General features: G+C 40.0%; 1 protein-coding gene across 2 annotated transcripts in view; it reads right to left on the reverse strand.

Annotated features, from left to right (window-relative positions):
• Positions 1-15,448, reverse strand: part of TRAPPC11 (trafficking protein particle complex 11) — a 46,614-nt gene that overhangs the window by 5,854 nt on the left and 25,312 nt on the right. For both annotated transcript variants that reach the window (XM_027599062.2, XM_027599063.2), the window contains 9 exons: positions 15,228-15,415; positions 14,951-15,099; positions 14,643-14,764; positions 14,003-14,122; positions 10,056-10,121; positions 9,789-9,945; positions 5,603-5,714; positions 2,542-2,633; positions 1,326-1,459 (listed from right to left, as the gene is read on the reverse strand). In XM_027599062.2, coding sequence (XP_027454863.1) covers positions 1,326-1,459; positions 2,542-2,633; positions 5,603-5,714; positions 9,789-9,945; positions 10,056-10,121; positions 14,003-14,122; positions 14,643-14,764; positions 14,951-15,099; positions 15,228-15,415 — 1,140 coding nt within the window. The remainder of the gene's footprint in view (positions 1-1,325; positions 1,460-2,541; positions 2,634-5,602; positions 5,715-9,788; positions 9,946-10,055; positions 10,122-14,002; positions 14,123-14,642; positions 14,765-14,950; positions 15,100-15,227; positions 15,416-15,448) is intronic.

Genomic DNA, 15,448 nt, shown 5'->3' on the forward strand with positions numbered 1-15,448 from the left:
CATTTGCAAATGAGTACATATAGTATGTACATGTCATGTACCAATACATAATAGCTAATATGATGTATTCTATGTTATCAACTTAAATATGAATGCACTTACAGTATGTTTCATATATAATTCTATTTTACGTTTAACAACAAACATAGCATTCACATTATGTACAGCACAGATGGCTAGTCAGGGTAGACAGTTCTGAGTATTAGGACACATTTCTTCTTCTAGTTATGTCCTCGTTGATGCAAAGTATTTACTGACTATTGAGGGGTGTCTGTTATCCACTTTGACAGCAGAAGACAGAATTCTCACTGAAATACGGTTTTGCCTGGAAGTGTATGTTCCATTCAAAAACGTGATGAACTTTTCCACCTCTGATTTGAATGAGTGAATCAAAACACCTGAACGATTTTTTATTTTAAATATAAAATCGTGTCTAAATGTGCCAAAGATGAGTAAGTTCTGTGCAAGATCAAAAATCTCTAAAAAGTTTCACTGATAGTTCAGAAGAGAAATCAGGCTTTTTTTTTTTTTTTCTAAGTAGGCTCCACACCCAACATGGGGCTTGAACTCATGACCCCAAGATCAAGAGTTGCATGCTCTTCTGACTGAGCCAGCCATGCGCCCCAGAGAATCAAGCTTTTAATATGGGTAATAAGGCCTCTAGGCCTCCAATTAAAAGACACAAGTACACGCACTCTCACACACACACACACACACACACACACACACACACACACACACTCAGTAGTAATAAAAGGGAAATCTAGAATTTTCAGGAATCCAGGGCACCTGGGTGGCTCAGTCGGTTAAGCGGCTGCCTTCGGCTCAGGTCATAATCCCAGGGTCCTGGGATCGAGCCCCGCATCGGGCTCCCTGTTCCATGGGGAACCTGCTTCTCCCTCTCCCTCTGCCTACTTGCTCTCTCTCTGTATCTCTCTGTCAAATAAATAAATAAAATCTTTAAAAAAAAAATTTTTTAATAAAAATAAATAAATAAATAATAAAATTTTCAGGAATCCTATTACAGTCCAAGGATTTGTGAATTCTTGTTTTATAAAAAGAAAGAACTTACATGTATGATCTCAATGTGAAAAGGGTTACCCACTTAATCCACCTCTTTATGAATTATAGTTAATCTTTAAAAGTGGCTAAAAGTGCTCGCTTCGGCAGCACATATACTAAAAGTGGCTAAAAATTTCCTATCAAAATAACAGGGACCACAATCAGCCTTATCCGTTCGTTTGTAAAAGCGAAATATATAGCTCTCCATTTCCGGGCCACACTTCTCTATCTACGTAAGCAACCCAGTGAGATACGACCTATACCTGTTTGAGACCCGAGAACATGAAGGCATCACTGGGCTCCACAGAAATCTCTACATCTTGAACTAAGCTGGTCTTGTTCTGTAGGTGATATCTGACAGGTAAGGATTCTCTGACACGCCCAAATGATGGCAGATCTGCAGAGAAAGAGGACACATTTCTTTTGGTTAAAAAAAAATAGTTCACCATTTATGAGTTCTTTTTGTAAATGAAATTCATTCCGTAGACATAGGATTATTTAAATTAGTGATAATACCGCGCTCTCGCTAAGTAAGAAAATTCTTTGATTGGACAACAGCCCATGGGACTATGATAAAACAGGCCCAAAAGAATCGAGTCTCCTCGTAAAGCTGATTGACCTAGAAAGAGTCGTGGCTATCAGGAGGTGAATTATATTTTAGGAATAATTTTTCAAGTCTATAAAACATTTCTCTAAATATCCATCACGGTTCAAGAAGGAATGATAGGCATCACGTGCCTCCTGATGGGAGCACACACCATTAGCCATGAAGTATTCTTGCCAAAAACTTGAACCTGAATCTGATCAAGCCTATAGATCTCACCACCAACTCCCAGGGACCCTCAAAACTGATTACAATGCAGTCGGCAAAATCCAGACTATGGGAAGCTCTACAGGACACCGGACTCCATTTCTTTAACAAATGAACAGCAAGGAAGAGGGGCAGGCAGTGGTGGTGAAGGACATGATGGAGCAGAGGGCGGGGGGGTCTTCTTGAGCATAGATTTCAAAAGTACGAGACATCCATCAGCTGCAATGCGAGACCTTAAAACAATCTAAAGAACCTTCACAGAGTCGACCAGGGAAATTGCGACACTGGAATTTGATAATAGTAAGAAATTATTCCTAATTTTCAAAGATTTTATTTATTTATGTATTTAGTTATTTGAGAGAGAGAGAGAAACAGTCTGAGAGCGGAGAGGGTCAGTGATGATAACAGAATTGTGATTATGTTTCGAAAAATAACCACTAATATTAAAGATGCAGACAAAAATATTTGTAGATGAAATAATAGCTGGGATCTGCTTTAAAATAAGGGGAGCAGGAGGCGTATGTAGAGGTATGGATGAAACAGGACTGATCAGAATCTACTTCTGTAAATGCCGGGCACTTTTTTATAATAGAATTTTTTAAACCTTAGAAGCTAAAACAGGTATTCTTCCTGGATTCTTTTCCTCGAGTACAATCTGATGCCGTTACCTGCGTTCACGTGGAGAGGAATGTTTTCTACGATCACGTGTGGCAGAGTGACGGCAGTACTGATGACAGGAACATTCCCCATGGCTGAGGTCCTGCGGCAGAAAAGGGCAGCTTTCAAACCCAGGCTTCCCGCGAAAAGTTAAAAACAGGAAACGTGTATACGCACCAACGTGTTCCAAAGGAAACAGAAATTACTTCTACATTTTCTAGAACTTTACTAATGGAAGTTGTTTCGTGAAAAGCTTTCGGAATCCTGTTTGTGGCTGGAACGTTTCCAATCCACAAATGCCCCAACCCACGGCTGCTGCTTGGCCCCAGTGCCGTAGGGTAAATCGAGCACGCCAGGGGGCACACCACCGAACACAGTGTTTGGCAGCAAAACGCTCTCAGTGTGGGTGGCCGCCCAGTGACCGACATTGTGACAGAGACCTCCTTCTCACCCTGCAGCCGGCTCACAGCTGAGCAGGGACCACTTGCAAGCGGACTACTACAACGATTCTAGAAGTACAGAGTAGAAACCGAGGAACTAAAAATATGTTATAATCAATAAACAGGGTGCCATTCCAGCACTACCGAGAAAAAGTGAGTACCATTAGGAAACTGTCAAGTATCTTTCCCTCTGTTACAGTTAGAATGGGAACTACAGGGCCAGCTGGGTGCTATCTGACCAAGGAGAGCCCTTGGGGAGAGTTATGTATCTAGAGGCAGAATAGCCAACACTCTGTGCCAATTATTATACAGCAGAAGCGACAGGAAAAACCATCTAACCCTTCATCATTAAGAAATACGTCTTTATGGTACTACAGTAGCATGATGGGATAATTAAACAGTGTCTTCACAATACCATTTTAATTCCTAGAAACATAAATTAAACTAAACTTCAATGTTTAGTAAATTCAGAAGTGGGGAAAAGAAAGTTAGTTTTTTAAAAACAAAATTACATTATTTTTCTGTTCTCATTTTTAATATATCTTATCCACTGTTTTAAAATTTATGAAAAAAAAACTGAGTCATGCTAAGAAAGTAACACATAAAATATCACATATCTACCTCCCAGCCTCAGAAAACCTAACAATATAGCTGAATCTTCCCATGTACCCCTTCCTGCTTGCACTCCGCAGAAGCAACTACTATCCTGAATTTGGTATCTATCATTGCTATGTGTTTCTTTACACTTTTCCAAATTATGTATGTGGCCCTAAGAAGTACACAGTGTTTCACATGTTTTCCAATATTATATACATGCAATTTGTTCATATTCTGAATATCTGCAGTTGCTTTGTTCACTTACTATTAAGTTACCAGGTGTAGCTCTGGTTAATTCATTTTCACTGATAACACAACATCCCATTGTATGACTATGCCACAATTTATCCATTTTCCTGTTGATGGATATTTAGTTTCTAACTGCTGACTACGATAATCAGAGGTGCTACGAACATTCTTACACATACCCTTGGTGTGCACGTTTAAGACTTTTCTATTACTATGGGGTATAGACATCTTCAATTTTACCTGGTCCTGCCAGACTTCCAAAGGAACTTTTGACAAACCATGCATTGTTAAACCTTTTTATTTTTCCAAATTAGTGGGAGCACATCGGAATCTCAGATTCCTAGTGCGTCAAGCTTCTCTCCCTATGTTTACTAGCCATTGGCTTCTTCTCTTTCCCTTACACCGCATACTCGAGATTTTGCTCAACTTTCTGTTAGACTTGTTTTTCTTATGATTTGTAGAAGGTCTTGATATGAACTCTAATACTTTGTCAGTTTTACATGTTGTAAATAGCTTTTCCCAATTTGTATTTTGTCTTTTCACTTTCTACATGGCATTTTTAAATGAACTAAGAAACTTAATTGTAACAAATCAAATTCACCAATTTTAGTGGCTTATACATTTATCTCTTGTTTAAAGGAACTCTCCCTATTCCAAAGTCTTAAACAATTCTCTTATTTTTTACTAAAAGTAATAAAGTTTTGCTTTTCACAATTAGAACTTGAGGATACCTGGAATTGATTTTTATAAACATTGTAGAGATCCAATTTTTTCCCAAATGGACACCCAACTGTTCACCACCAATTGTGGAACAGTTCATCCTTTCCCCACTGATCTGTAATGTTCCCTCTCTAAAATATAATTTCCATATGTGTGGATCTGTGGATCTATTTCTAGACTCTCTCTTCTCTTCCACTGGCTTATTTACAAACCCCCAAGCCAATATCATAGCAGTGACTACTGTAGCTTCACAGTAAGTCTGCGAATTTAGAAGAGCAAGTACCCTTGCCTAGTTTTTCTTCTGGCCTATCTTGACTATTTCTGAGGTTTTGCCTTTCCAAAGAAACTTCATGATCAAGAGTGTCAGGTTCTACAGGTTCTACAAAAACAAACCAAAGTAAGCTATTGGGATTTTGAAGGAAACGGCACTGATTCTATAGAACAGACAATATTAGACCTATCCAAATCCTACCCGAGACCATTCTGTATATTTCCCCATTGATTTAAGAATTTCCTTTAATGTTTTAAAGTTCTATAATTTTCTCCATAATGGTAACACATGTTTTCTATCTGATATACTCTCACTTACCTTATAATTATTGTTGTCATCTAAATGATACCTATTTTAAAAGTACATTGCTGGAGGTTTATTACTGATATAGAAAGCCAACTGGATTTTGTATATTGAATGTTATATCCAGCAACCTTGCTGGAACTCTTATAATGCAAATAATTTGTTGATTCACTTGGGTTTTCTATGTAAACAATCCTATTGACTGCAAGTAAGAGAAGTTTCTCCTAATGTTTTTAATGGTCCTGTTGTAAGAATTCATTGGGCTAAAATTTCATCAGGATATTAAGGTCACAAATTGTGACAAATACAAATGAAAGTTTAATGATCCTTTTTAATCTTTGTGTTTTTGACAAATGGTTAGTGATTGCACGTGACTTCTAGTCTTCACCCTAGGACTGAAAGAAGCTTTCAAATATGAAATGACAATGACAAATAATAAAGGCATGAGAATAGCACAGACAAGGAAAAAGAGACAGGGCTGATATAACTTACCTCTTCCAGGAGATAATATAATGCCCAGTTGCTACTCCACCTTCAACATTTCCAACAGATGGGCACTGAAGACAAAAGCATTCACTAGCACTCTCTCCAGTCTGTAAAACAACTACAAGAAATAGTTTTTATAATCCTTATGCAAGGATTTTCCCTATGAAAGGAGAGTTTCACCTCCGGTAATGGAACAAAAACAGAATACTTTATCAGTTATACATTATTTATAGAGACTTAAAAACTAAGGCTCAGAGATGTTAAATGACTTTTTCAAGGTCACAAAGTCCCTGTCCAGGTTTTCTTTCTAATATATCAATATTCCGTTATAATAAAAAGAGGCGAAGCAGCTGTAGGTCTGTGACAAGTTCCCATGGGAACTAATGAAAAGGAAAAGTCTGGAGTCAGGATAATACCATTTGGTGATTATTTTTCTTTCTCCATATTACTTCGTGTCTCCAAAGAAAACATTTCACAGTAGGGAAAAAGAAATTTTTAGTTAACCCTTAAGGTACTCAAAATGTCATTCCAGCCAACTCGGGCTTTTCTGACAAACGCACATAACTGACACCATCAAATGGAAACACCTTATACGGTGCCTCGTTATTGTCTAATTTGGTTATTTACCTCTTACACAAGGATGCTGTCCTCTTGCCAAATTTAGTCTAAATTCCTGATGACAAGACAAAAGCTCAACTGACCCGAGGTCTCCCTGTCAGCCCTTCGCAGCCTGGGGGGCCCCTCCTTTAATGCCAGCCAGCAACAGGGTCCATGGAGGACCGATGTTAGCACATCTGTGAGTGAAACTTTCAAACGATAATAACAAAGTCTTTAAATATTAACTAATTGTTTTTATGGTTCTCCAACGAAGAAGGCTGTGAGAAATTAATAGTTAGGTTGTGGGGAGCAACTGGAAGTCAAAGGGAAAAAAGCTGGGCCAATTTCTACATTAAGGCCTAGGAAATGATACTGTAGCCCGCTAAACAGAACACACATTAATTCAAACCTCTTAAGATACCTTTTTTCTCAGAACCTGGGACATTCATATTGCCTCCCCCCTGCCCCACCTTGCTCCAGCAAGTCCTCCTTAATTCTAGGAAGTTAACCAAAATGATATAACCTTTATTAACAATTAACATTAGGGTCAACCTTATGACCTAGTAAAGTTGTTATTTTTAGTATGTCAAACATAAATTTTCTAATGCATGCGTTCTGGTGTTCTTAGAGGTGGGAGAGAGAATAATGCCATGCCACCCCCTTCCCCAAAGATAACCACATCATAGTTCCCAGAATGTTACCTAACCTGGCAGAAAGGACTTTACGGATGTGATTAAGATAAGGATCTTAAAATGGGAAGATTATACTGGATTATCCAGTTGGGTCCAATGTAACCATGAGGGTTATGAGGGAAAGAGGGAGGCAAGAGGGAGCCTGAGAGAAAGGGGACAATGGAAGCAGAGGCGAGAAAAGAAACATGGGAAGATGCTACGCTGCTGGTTTTGAAGCTGGAGGACGGAGCCGGGAGCCAAGGAATCCAACTGGCCTCTGCAAGCTGAAAAGGGCAAAGGCGAGGATTTTCCCTAGAGCCCAGAAGGAATGCAGCCCTGCCAACACCGTGACTTTAGGACCTTTGACCTCTAGAACCTTCAGATAAATCTGTGTTGTTTTAAGCCACCAACTTGGTAATTTGTTACAGCAGCAACAGAAAACTAGTAATGGGAAATTCAAGGTGGACGTTATTCATTAATTATCACTTATTATCATAATTATCACTAATTATAATTCATTAATTATTCATTAATTATCACTTATTAAATGCCAAGTACTACGAGGCTGGCAATACAGAGAGGATGATGTCATGGCTGCAGCTCTTCAAGAGCACACAGCGTAGTGCAGGCGCCATAAGTGTAAATAAATAATTACGATAGAATGGTTACGTGTTATCACACGTACAAGATACTTGGGGGGTAAAGAAGGAAGATGACCCAGCCCTGTTTGGGAAGATCAAAAAGTCAAAGCTTACAGGAGTCCTGAAGAGCACACAAGAGTTCGACAGGTTGAAAGAAAAAGGAAAGGGTTGTGGGCCAAGGTACTAACATGTTCAAAACCAGAGGGAGGCGATGTTTGCTGACTGTAAAGTTTGGCTTGCTCGAAGTCTGGGAAAGAGGAAGGGGCAGAAGAGAGGCTCGTGCAGAAGAAGCTAGAAAGGGAAGCTGCGCTGGCAAAGATCTGGAATGTCATGAAGCTTTTTAAGTGGGAATGACACGCTCAGAATAGTTTCTTGAGAAATCAAACTCTGGCAGCAATAGGAAAGGCAGAGCAGGGAGAGAATGGCAAAGAAGAAACCAGCTACGGAGGTATTCCTGAAGGCCAGAGGAGAGACGGGGCCAGTCTCTGGATGGCAGACACACGAAGAAGGCAGAACGTGGTGCCGGGCTGGAGGAGCACGCACAGAGGGCGTGTAGTTTGTCTCCGTGGGCCCTGGCTGGAACCAAGCGCGCACGGATTCCTCTGGCTGGACTGCGGGATGCAGGCGGCCTAAGGCTGTGTGGCAGGTGGAGACTTGGTAGAAAAGGTAAAGGGAGCCAAAGTCAGGATCCTGGAAATGACCAGCACTGAAGGGGCCAGGAAAGGAGTCAGCAAAGAATGGACAAATAACTAGCTTGTGTTGAGCTGTTAGGAGACGAGCACTGGACTGAGGTTTTCATGTAGATTATCTCATCCAGACTATGACCTCCTTTGACTCTGAGAAATGATAAAACCCACTGAACAGTCCGACACAACAAAAGAGCAAGCAGGAGGGCTGAGAACGGACTCCAGGTCAGTGGGGCTCTAAATCTCGCGATCGCCCCCAAGTCGGCACAGGGAGGACGGAAAGAAGGGGACACGGAAACCAAGGAGAACCAGCGGCAACGACTTCCAGAACCGGGAGAAAACCAAGTTCCCAAAGCCAGAAAAACAAAACCGACGAAGGCATTCTGAAAGCAAAAATGGGTTACTATTATTATTACTTCACAGACTGTGGGACCTGTCTGTAGCATTTAAACAGAGAGGTTTAGGGCCACGTTTGATTTTACCTGTGTGTCCGTCCGCCCACCTGTTTCACCCACCCTCCTTTACGATGACTTTCCAAAAATGCACAGAAGTGACTATGAAGGCTGCTTGCCCTTTTGCTGTCTTGAGAACCTAGCAAGGCGCCATACGGTGAAATCGATAAATATCGGTGGATTATTTATTGATAGATGTTAAAACTTATTTATAGGCCAGATACAAAAAATACACTGAAATTCTAAAACTACTCAGCTAATTTCAACCTGTACTGCAAATCAACTATATGATTTGTAACACTGAAGTCCAGTAGTAGATAAACAAATAGAGCAAATGACTCATTTATATTTGGTTTTAAGAATATATCATGATTTTTTTGCATATAATATTTACCCTTATAACATAGCTGAGCACAATTTTGCTTGGGTTAACATTCAAACTCATTTTTTTCTAACAGCTCAAGAAGCATACAAGCCCAAAGTATGATGCACCAGAAAAGTAATATCCTGGGTTTAAATCTCTTCTCTCTACTGTTTTAGTTGATTTAGCAAACTTATTGTCTACTCTTTTATATTTCCCCCAAGTTTCTTCAATAACCATCTTTTACAAGTTATACATAATAGTAAACAATTAAAAATTAATAAGAAAAAAGTAATCTATAAAAAAATCCAAATATGAAAAAATATTTTATTTTCAAGTACATTTTTCAAAGAGTAACTTCCTTACAGTAGCAAAAATCTTATCTTTTAAAATAAGGTATACTCAAGCAAATTGTAAATGATACTAATTCTACCTTAATTCTAAATTTATTCACTTTGGTGAGTGTCAGTCTCAGTTACCCTCCCTTAGCAAAAAGCTAACTCTTACACTGGTAACCTACACACACACACACACACACACACACACACACTCTTACACTGGTAACCTACACACACACACACACACACACACACACACACACACTCTTACACTGGTAACCTACACACACACACACACACACACACACACACACACACACACACACACACACACACACACACACACACACACACACACACACACACACACACACACACACACACACACACACACACACACACACACACCCTGTCTTCTAATTAAGTAGGATGATCCACATTCTCACCTTTGTCCACTTGGGACTCTAGCTGATCCACAGGAGTCATAGAAGGAGCAAGTTGGAGCTCACTGGATACAATAGTGAGGGCCCAAGGTGAGGCACTTAGAAGGTCCGTCATCAATAGAAAGGGGATGTCCGCATAGACCCTTTCCAGGTGTTCAAACTGTCACAAATGAAGACAAAAGGTCTGTTTAGAACTACAGTAATCCATTTTCCTTTTTCTGGTAATTTCTACAACTGAAATGATTTCCAAAATGCTTCACAAGAACATACCTTTGTAGAGACAAATTTAACCGCGACATCAAATGGAAAGACAGTTTCTATAGTTACAGTTTCATCCTGCAAGAAAATTTAAAGGGCACGTTCAATGGCTTTTCTAAACTTAAACATAGTTTTAAAAATAGAAGGTGTATAAAACACAATCTGTAACTGATAATAAATAATCCCAATTTATATATTAAGAAGGTAGGATCTTCCCCTCAGGTAATATTTGTAAAAACCTATGTAGAGAGACCAGACCACTATTTCTAATAAATTATCTTATGGTTTTATAACAGTTCACATGGCAAAGGGCTTTCTAGCACATTAATTATCTCAGGATCTAGTAAAAGTGAGCAAGGCAGGCACTGTCACCATTTTACAGAAGAGGAACCAGAGGTTAAGGAAGGTTAAATGATTGGCCTCAGCCCACAAAGCTAGTGGCGCCAAGTCTAGAATCTGAGTCTTCTTTCTGTCTAAGTTCTTTACCTGGACTCAACACAAGATGACTAATAATAATGATAGTAACAATAATAAAATATGACAGTGCTATAATCACTGTACAAGCATTACGTAATGTTCGTAATAACTCAAGGAAACAGATGCCATTATACTTGCCATTTTTTTTTTAAGGATTTAAGATTTTATTTATTTATTTGAGAGAGAGGAAAAGAGAGTTCGCACACATGTGCGAGGGCGTGCACACAGGCACGCACACACGCGCAGTGGTTGGGGGGGACTGGGCAGAGGGAGAAGGAGAAGCAGACTCCCTGCTGAGCAGGGAGCCCGACATGGGGCTCGATCCCAGGCCCCTGAGATCATGACCTAAGCCAAAGGCAGCTACTTAACTGACTGAGCCACCCAGGCGTCCCTATACTCATCATTTTAAGATGAAGTGGTCACACATAGCTAGTAAGTGACAAAGGCAGATTTCACCCTTAAGCCTGTACTTTTAACCAACGTGCTACATCGCCTCCCTGAGTCTATTCACTGAACAATGTGGTTACTATGGCTTTGGAACCAAACCACCCATCCCATTGGTGAGAACCCTTTAAAAAAAAAAGTCATGTTGATTAAAAACTCAGGCTGTAAAAATGCCAGGTGGATGTGGGTTTTAATCCTTGAGGACACATACTTATAACCCTGAGGACTTTGGGCACAGTGAGGTGACCCTGGGGAGGGGACACGGTCTCTGAGTCTGTTTCACGATCCTCACAGGGCTGCTGACAATGAAGTGACACAATGCATATGCAGCACCAGTGGAATGCCTAAACCATGTTTATTATTATTATATGCTTCAAACATTTCCTCTCAATACCATCAAGCTAACTTTTTAAGAAAGTGTAGTAAGTAGGATATTGATGGTTGAAAACGGATGCAGGGGTTCCATGATCTAAAGCCCAGGGCCTCAATATTCCCCCACAGAAAAGATATATGGAAATGAAGAAGCAACTCAATGAGTAGCTTCGATGTGGCCTACTTTAAACTTCCACATGGCCTACGAAGCAGACACACATGCAGGTAAAAATGAGATTTAATCCAGTGAAGGGAAAAGAATTTACATTTGAATTTCCAAAATGTCTTACAAGTAACACTAGGACCTGTAAGACAGACATTCCATGAGAAAAGCGCCTCTTAGTAAAATAATTTTGAAAGCTAATCACCACAGCCTTTTGTGAAATTCTCAACACACATTAGCAAATTCAATGCAGTGCTAAGCCCTGAAGTCAAGGTATCTGTTTAACACCTTTTAACCGAACATATCTGACCAATTCATTCTTTTGTGGAACATCTATTTCTGTCCCTCAGAATGAGTGTCCCTTAAAAGCTTATCTTGGGAATGGACTGGCTGATAGAAAAATAAATAGCTTCTCTAAAAAACTAAAAGACAACCTCCTGATTAGGAAAAAATGTCTGCAAATGACATATCCAATAAAGGCTTAGTATGCAAAATATATGAAGTATTTATACAACCAAAAAAAAAAAATCAAATAATCCAATTAAAAAAATGGGCAGATGACATTTTTTGTGGACAACAGTATGGAGGTTCCTCAAAAAATTAAAAATTGAATTACCGTGCGATCCAGTAATTCCACTACTGAGTATGTACCCCAAGAATATGACAACACAGATTCAAAAGGATATATGCATCCCTATGTTTATTGCAGCATTATTTACAATAGCCAAATTGTGGAAGCAAACCAAATGTCCATCAATAGATGAATGGATAAAAAAGGTGAGAGGCACACCTACACCCACACGGTGGAATACTATTCAGCCATCAAAAAGCATGAAATCTTGCCATTTGCAATGACACGGATGGAGTGAGAGAGTGTGATGCTAAGTGAAATAAGTCAGTCAGAGAAAGACAAATACCATATGATTTCACTCGTGTGTGGAATTTAAGAAACCAAACAAATGAAGAAAGGAAGAAACAAACCAAAAGACTCTTAACTATAGAGAACATACTGATGGTTAGCAGAAGGGAGGGCGGTGGGGGCATGACAGAAATAGGGGAAGGGGATTAAGAACAAGCGGCATGCATCTCAGTAATACCACGTCCTGAGGAGAAGAGAGCACTGCACACCGCTGTAGTGTGATTCCGGGATCGTTACTACAGAGCAGACAATTATTTTAAAAAGGTATGTTCCAAGTCTACTAGAAGCTTCATTATCCGAAGTAGAAACGACATCCAAGGCTGAGGACTCTAAAGCTGCACAGAACAGTACTGTTCTTGTTTTAGAGATGAGGAAATGGAGGCCAGAGGTTTCCGTGGCTAGCCTGAGCGCCAGGTTAGGAGGCCACGCTGAGATTGGCACTCTCACCTCCTCCTCCGCCCACCAGGATTCATTCCAGCGCATCGGGCTAGGTGAAGTCTTTGATATATTCAATGCCTTCCCTCCTTCCACTTGGGAAATACTCCTAACTCTCTTAGGATGGGGTTGCCTCCCACTGACTCACGAAACAGCCGATGGCCCAGACTCTGCGCTATAACCTTCCTACAAATGGCCAGACTGACTGGCCTTCTCCTCTGCTGGCTGAGGGCCCACTTCCGGAGAACAGGCCGAAACAACACAGGAAGACTAAGCAGACAGTAGATACCGAGACTGTCCATTACTAAAAGAAGATACAAGCAATTCCAGACAATATGGTTAAATCTAAATAAAAACATGGCTCCCCCAAACCACTGTAAATACAACAGAAAATACACCAACGAGGTGACAGCAGTGGCCTCCAAGTGGCCGACTATGACCATGCTGGCCTTATTTCTACCCTCTACCTGTACTTAGCAGCAACAATTTCCATGGTCCTTTCTAACAGAACAAAGATTTCATAAAGGGAGACCTCCCATCCTCCAAAATCTTCAGTGTATAACCAACTTACAGATTTTGTCTAATGTGTGATTTTATACGGAAACACATAGGTTTAGAGTCTCAAACTTTTTGCAAAAGATCCCAAATTCCTTGACCATACAAAAAGCCATGGAGGCCAATTTTCTGAAGTGTGAGCAATGACAGCCATAGTATATCATTTATAATAGTTATAAATGATTAAAAAAAAAAACAAGAAATGTTTAATTAAAATTGGTAAATTAAAAAAAAATTGTTAATAGATTACAAGCACCTAAGCTGTTCATCTTGTTACAGGTAAACTAAGAAACACAAAATAGGGAATACTCCACACAGGAACCTTCCTGAAGTAGCTATGAAAAATTCTACCTTGGGGCGCCTGGGTGGCTCAGATGGTTAAGCGTCTGCCTTCGGCTCAGGTCATGATCCCAGGGTCCTGGGATCGAGCCCCGCATCGGGCTCCTGGCTCAGCAAGGAGCCTACTTCTCCCTCTGCCTCTGCCTCTCTCCCTGCTCATGCTTTCTCTCTCTCTCTGTATCTCTGTGTCTCCAATGAATCAATAAAATCTTAAAAAAAAAAAAGAAAAAGAAAAAGAAAAAAGAAAAATTCTACCTTGTGACACTTGCAAACAATTTCTTTGTCTTCAATAGTTGTATTGATCAGGTAAGAAACATACACGAGAAACATTCTTGAACCCACTGTTCCACAGCGAACGTATAACATTTTTTCCAGCTGTAACAAAATAAAAGTACTTTAATAATTCAGAGATTTCCTCCTGACACATACTCTAGGATAATGTTGCCCACCTTTTAAAAGTTTATTGTACCAACAGGCTAAATTCTTGAACACTTTTTACCGGCTGCTCCTGCCTCAATATAAGAGCGGGATCATTACTATTCCACCTGTTCTTACTATCATTGGCAACTTCCCAAGACTGTGTTTAGTTCAGAAATAAAAGCTGCCTGAGGGGTTATTCCATTAAGTTACACACTTAATGTTATTTAGGTATTTTATCAAGGCAACTAGTTCTCCATATTAGGGTCATTTGCTCTAAAATCACTCGTATAAAAACTGCTTACAACATTTTACACATTTAAATACGTAAAATGTGTATAAAATGTGCATTAGTTAAATCCCATTTTTAGCCCCAGGATATGCTGTTAAAATGCTCTAGAACTATCTAAGACCCACTACATATTTAAAACTGCAATCTAGTTGCTTTCCTCTCCCATCGTAGTTGACCAAGGTTCACCTGTTCCCCCGGATGTAAGTCTCCCACGGGAATGTCAGTGAGTAAAGCCGGGTAGGACTCATCACACAGTTCTGTTCCATGAAGAGACACGTGCGTTTTCTGAGTTAAATTGGCATCCTGTCCTAAAAGTGTTAATATCGGTGTTTTAAATACAGAGAATTCAAACTTTATCCTAACAATTCATACCGCACAGCCCATTTCATAACTACTTCATAACCATATTTTAAATACACTTCCTGTAGTTGACACCACTGATATTTGTTTTACGTTGAATGAACACTGACGAATTTTTAAAAAGGAACGTTTACCAGGTTTTAAACCAGCGGTGAGCTTCACGTCTCTGATTCGGGTCTTCTCGTGGGACTCAACGGTCACAACCAAACAATACATTTCATTGGTCAGGGCAGGAGGGTCATGTCGCAGATGCACAGAAATGTTTGGAACTCTGGAGATGATCCTTTGAGAAAAAAAAAAAAAACCACCTTAGCTGAGTAAACCGGATTCTTAAGAAAACAAGTTATTCAAACAAAGTATTTAGAAGAAACAAGATGGCCTTCCACAATCTGCCTAGCGAGGTGGACGTACATTGTGCTTGCCTGAATGACTATGCTGTCCCAGTGAAGTTCATTGTCAGGGAGCTTAGGCCGTCTTTTGAAAGAACGCGAGGCCTGCAAGGCTTCTTGGGAGGAAGCAGCGTCCCCTCCTCCTCCTTGCCAATTTAAAACCACACATCTTCCCGTCTCGTGGCCCAGAACCAGATCTACCGAAGTAATCTGAAAGATGGAGGGCTGTCAGAAATGCCACCT

This window comes from Zalophus californianus, chromosome 2 (assembly GCF_009762305.2).
Source record: "Zalophus californianus isolate mZalCal1 chromosome 2, mZalCal1.pri.v2, whole genome shotgun sequence".
In the NCBI taxonomy this organism is placed as follows: domain Eukaryota; kingdom Metazoa; phylum Chordata; class Mammalia; order Carnivora; family Otariidae; genus Zalophus; species Zalophus californianus.